The sequence below is a fragment of the Schistocerca piceifrons genome, chromosome 7, assembly GCF_021461385.2.
Source record: "Schistocerca piceifrons isolate TAMUIC-IGC-003096 chromosome 7, iqSchPice1.1, whole genome shotgun sequence".
Lineage (NCBI taxonomy): Eukaryota > Metazoa > Arthropoda > Insecta > Orthoptera > Acrididae > Schistocerca > Schistocerca piceifrons.
In genome coordinates, this window is record NC_060144.1 from 252,732,140 (window position 1) to 252,738,139 (window position 6,000).

The 6,000-nt window shown below is 38.2% G+C and overlaps 1 protein-coding gene across 1 annotated transcript in view; it reads left to right on the forward strand.

Moving 5' to 3' along the window:
• LOC124805607 (myrosinase 1-like) overlaps window positions 1-3,478 on the forward strand; it is a 37,801-nt gene extending 34,323 nt beyond the window's left edge. The window contains exon 11 of the mRNA XM_047266174.1: window positions 3,298-3,478. Coding sequence (XP_047122130.1) covers window positions 3,298-3,442 — 145 coding nt within the window. The 3' untranslated portion in view covers window positions 3,443-3,478. The remainder of the gene's footprint in view (window positions 1-3,297) is intronic.
• The last annotated feature ends 2,522 nt before the right edge of the window (window positions 3,479-6,000 follow it).

Sequence of the window (6,000 nt, forward strand, 5' to 3'; positions counted from 1 at the left end):
TCATAAATACGTACGCTTTAAATAAGTGAAATGGCCTCACCGCCACTGCCGTCAATTGCTTGAGAGGCACGGTGCAGACTGGCCTCTCAACACAAGGTCACATCATCGGACTTCAGTGGTTGGTGCTTGGTTGCCCTGCTAAAAGTTCATTTTTTAATACGGTTGCATCTCTAAACCAGCGCAGTACTTACAACAATAAACCTGTACGTACATTGTCCTTAAGAGGAAACAGAGTGCCATATATCGGCTACATTAAATTTTGTTGCTTGGCTCCCCTGTACTTCAGAAATCGGTGTAGCAATGCCATGAAACGTTTATAGGACATTACATATAATGTTGTTAGTCTACTGAACAAAACTCACTGTATTTAAGCCTCTGGTTTGGGAAATACTATTTTCAAGCACACGATTAAAATTATGTATCATTTTCCGTCCTTTCTTCAAAATAATTGTAGTTATACTTAACATTTTTTTTCAGCAGACTCATATGCATAAACACTGTTCTTCTTATTACAGCAATTTATTCGCCCAGATCGCACAAAGATACACGATGATTACTAGTTTCCAGTAAATTAAATCGGCATCATCAGATCATTTGTATATAAAATATTTTTACAGGATCAATCAGTTTCGTCGGCTGTTTACATTAAATTGATACAACTAACAAGAGGACATTCCACGGTAACGTCGTTCGTGTACTGTCAGAGAATAGCTGTGGTGACATGTGCACAGTCATTACAAAACAGATGCATGAGACGTGTATTGATTGATTTCATGTTGTGTCCTTGTTCACATGCGATACGAAAGAAGGTAGCAACATGAAAACACTTTACACACGTCTCATGTTTCTTATTTCTAATGACTGTGCACATGACAGCACAGCGATTCTCTTGTTGTATGACGAGAGACGGTACTATGGAATGTGGTCTCTATAACTTGTGTCTAGTTAATGGGAACAATCGAAAAATGGATTGGCCCCGTAATTATTTTTTCTGTCTGAAGATGGCCATTTAATTTCGCTGAAACCAATAATCACTGTTTGTATTATGCAATCTGGGAGAATAAACTTCTGTAGTAAGGAAAATAACCATTTTTAGATTCTGAGACAGCCTCCGAAAGAGCTGATAATGTCAGTTACTCATCATTATATGTATGTTAAAGTTCCTGAAATACTCTGCTCCAACTGGTTTCTAAGATGTAGGGAACAATACCACTGAAAAAGTAAATTTTCAGAAACAGCTTTTAATGTCTGAAGTGCCTAAAACTTACTTAATATGTATTTTATTTTCTAATTTTGGCTGACACAGGAGTACCCGCAACCACATTGTGTCCAATCCTTTTCACCATTTTCCACCGTTGTCATTATTTTCCCTGTTGTGGCCTCCTTAATAGCCATTGTGTTGCTTACTGTCCTTTATCGATGTGAACATTGCCCATATCTTTATTTCCTCTGATGCATTTTACTCCAGGATTAATTACCATATGATGTTGTCAGCTGATCCTGTCAATGCTGCCATAATTAAAAGCAACTGCAGCATCATAGATCCGCCCCCCCCCCCCGCCCCCCGCCCCAAACCATTTGGGTGTCTTCCTTCCAACAAAAATATTATTTGGTTTGCCGGTCAATATATGAGATTCTTGGAAGATTCATTTGGATTCTGGGGCTTTATGGCTTCCAAGTTCGTGGAGGAAGGTAGTCCATAGTGCCTGCTTCGTTTTGAAGAAATTATCTGTGCTATTTCTACGGAGTATGCCTTAGTATTTTTGTAGTTCATCAATAATTCTGTTTGTCAGCCTACGCCTTAAGGTTTCAGCATCAGACAGTTTCTTATTTCTAAAGCTTATACTACGAAAAGCTATGGTACTACTACCAACAGGAAGAACGTACTTTTGTCTTTGTAATATTGCAATCCACAGCTTCCTACAAAAAATAAAAAATAAAAAAATGATCCACTATATTGGATTTCTAAGAAAAATACGTAAAATTTATTAACATATTAAATAGATGAAGACTATGTTCTAAAGGACAAATAAAACACTTCCATTGGAAGTTAATAATTGATTTATATATTATTTGGATAAGAAAATTGACAATTTTTTTCGGGATTAAAATCCAAAAATGTAAAAATACGTTTCCGTTCTAACTTCTCTTTAACAAATGTCTGCAATTAGCCAGAGTCATACGGTAGAGATCGCTCACTTTTCGTAAACTGCACTTCTCACGACTCTAACAGTTTGTGTTCCCTTTATCGGAAACTTCTTCATCAAAATTCTTTTGACCACAGGAAATCACTATGTACGGTGTATGTGTAATGGAAATAAAACAAAACCTGCACTTTTACTGCAGTTCAAAAGCGCGCACTGTCTCTCCTATTGCCAATGGGACAATACAGCTTATTACACAGTCTGTCTAGATGACTCGACGGGTTATTTCAAGCTTAGACTGTGCACGTATTGTCACTGTAGAACAAAAAGCGTTGTCAGCAGACCGACGTCATTCGAACATTCGATGGCTATTGGTAAAACGTACTTCCATAAAATTTCCTCTTCACCCTTATCAGTGTGCTATTGTTGTTCGGGTGCAGTCCGTACCAGCGCTCGGTTCAAAATCTGTCATTTAGTAGGCAAACAGATCCACAAGTAATGATAAACATGGCAGACATAATTACCTAAAAATCGTGTAATATGTTGCTTCATTTATAGTAAGAACAACTTACATACGGTCCACTGTGTAGTTCAATCCGTGTTGGCTGCTTGTCAATAAATCGTTTTTTTCGAGGTCATTCATAATGTTCGAACACAGCAAATGTTGCCCCTATCTCCCTCTTCTGACATCAGTTAATAATTAAGAAGAGGAAAATAAAATGTTCATTCGAGTGAGCTGTGACTGAATGCAGCTTTCTGTGATGATTATTCTCCCAATGAGTTGCAGAATATTTCATCCGCCACGATTATTTGCAATGACTGGCAATATTTTGTGTTGTTCCTTGTATCTAGGTAGCTGTCGTAACACAAGACACAAGTGTTTCAATCTTCCCTAACTGATGACTGTAGCCTTACGGACTTTTTCCGTGCTGGATTTTATGTTATATTCTTACAGAAGGTACCGAACATGAATTTCTGAACAACCGCGATAGAGGCTTACTGTACTGTTACTAGCGTTGCTCACAAAGATGTGGATTACACCGTGTGAAAAGGCAACAGATCGTATAAATCCCGTATCAGAATATGATGGCGATGTCCACAGTGACTTTTACATTATGTTTCCAGTTTGTAAAATACCATATCTATTTTTCAGGAATCACTTTGGTGTCTTCCGCGTGGATTATGACGACCCAGACCGTCCCAGGACCGCTAAAGCATCAGCAAGTGTCCTGAAGAAGATCTACGAATCTAACTCGGTGCCGCTGGAATATTTCACCCCTGATTCCTCTAGCACTTAACTTCCTCGTTCCATATATTGTACATAGATAAATAAATTCCGATGCAGCAGTAAAATGTGTATAACTTATGTCGAAAGTACCCCACACCAGTCCTAAAAGTGTGATTCCTACGACATATCCTTCTTCTGAAACGAAAAGATTCTGTTATGTATCTCTCTCGACACTGCCTATCCTATTACGCATGCAGAAACACCCTTGTGTGTGTGTATGTGTGTGTGTGTGTGTGTGTGTGTGTGTGTGTGTGTGTGTACACGTGTCTGTTTATCAGTCAAGCGCTATACCCTGTGACCGGTTCTGAGATTAGTTTACATACTCGTATTTGTTTCCATGGTTGAACACTTTCACTTGAAAAAATACATTCCCCTGACCAGTGAATGAATGAAGTAATGACAACCCACATGGAAAGATATGGATAAGAAAAAGAACATTAAAAGGACCAATTACGATGCCTGTCTGCATTGAAAGTATAAAAAAGTGAAAATATGTTTGACGAAAAAAAAACAAGTGACAAATTCAATCTTTCTGTGAGCTATGCGTCTTTCAAAGATGGAACTCAAGGCTCCACCTTGTTTGTTCACATCTTCTGTAACATACAAATTCCAATCAAAATTGAGAACATTTTTGAAACTCTCTTGAACAAGTTGTGAGGTGTAGGTTGACCTGTTTAGCATAGCCCTAAGACACTACAGATCAATGATTCCCAGCTTGGGGGTAATTACCTCCTGAGGGGCAAAATGAAATTTTCAGAGGGGTAAACACTAAACAGTTCGATTCTGTTTCAGTCACAAAACTAAACTGTTTTCAAAAGATCGTTACCATTATCACAGTTTTGTAAAATTATAATACTAACTACATAAGGTATCAATAATTACTTTCCCTCAGTTAGTAGCATTAATGCGGTGGAAGTTACAGGTTCCTGACATAGCCTACCCACGACACACGTGTTGTACTTGGCCCCGTGCATCGCTCATGGTAAAATGAGACATATACGTAACGAATGCTAAATATCTCAAGAAAATGTCTTCTCCAAGTTGTAGATAGTACCTGCAGTAGTCCAGAAAATTGCTTCACTACTCGTTTCAAAACAGATAAGTGAAATAATTGACAGGGCGACACAACAGTAATTACGTAGGACTATTATAATGCAGTACACAGTTTTAGTATTACCATTATTATTATAATTATTATTATCAGAGTGTTTAGACACCAAGCATTCACAACCTGAAGTCGTCCAATTTCTACCAGTTCAGATGTAAGGAGTGCAGCAATGAAGTGATTTACAAACAGTAAGCGTAGTGCACACGTCTCAACTTGTTTGGTTTTAAATGGGGTTGCAGTCTGCAGGTCAAGCAGGTGCTGGAGATGGGTAATGCAGTTGTTTTGTAACAAATGTGTACCGTCACTGTGGGTAGTAAGATTTCTTTTCTGAGAAGGAGTTGTGGATAGCACTTGCAATGCACCACGAATTACTTACACGCACACACGCACACAAACTAAATATCTCATTCATCTTTCATCATTTTAAAAATAATGGCAGGGTAGGGAGGGCGGAAGTGGTAGGTAATGTCTGATTTTACTCAGGGGTAATGTCTGAGAAAGGTTGGGAACCACTTTAGATCCTATCCCCGGTGGCTTACAGAGACGTAAAGCTCCCCATAACATCACGTGAATTTAAAATAAAAGTTGTTGTTTGACGGATAGCTGCTTAACAGGGGTCGCGCGATTAAGCATGTAAATATGGGTACCGAATCTCACAGGAACATATTGATAAATGGACCCATCAGACTACAAAAGGAAACTAATGATTATTATAACAATCTGGTTTCTTGTCAAAAGATATCAAAAATGGTTTACCCACTGAATCCGAAATACAAGCATTTAACAAGTAGAAAAGGGATTGCAAATACATGCTGTAGGCTTGGCACAACAGGGCGATTACATAAAAGAATCCTGTAGAACCATGCCACGAAAATGATTAAATGCTACAGAAAGGGAATGTTATTTAAAGAAAAGTCCTAGAAAAGCATGAATGAACATAAATGCATTTGCCTAAGCGCATGACGGATGCAGTTAGCTGGCTGCGAAAATTAGATTAGTGAAGCGAAACTCCGATGCTAATTAACTGACTTCGCGGTCGCCTCTTCTCGGTGGCTGCAACGGTGACCCGTGTTTACCACTATTAAGGATTAAGACCACTATAGAAGCTAAAAAAAACATTTTATTGATTTAAAATTTTTTTGAACCAGTTAAAATATGAAACGAAAAATGTAGTCCATGTAAAAAAAAATATTCTATGGAATTCTGATCTCAAACTCCAGCTCCTCTGATGACTCGAAGTGGCCTACCTGCATCAAATGGATTCCCCTGTAGTGTTTGAGTATCGCTAGAAGCATTTCAAAACAGCAGTCCGTTAGCGTGGCGTCACTACTTGTGCGAAAAAACAGGTATTTCGTTTCGAATCTTTATTTTCGTGTGAAATATGGCTTTTGATTGTTTGTTTGTGATCTTACAGCATACATTTTTGTCTTCCGAGTAAGAAAGAGTAGTAAGAAAGTGTA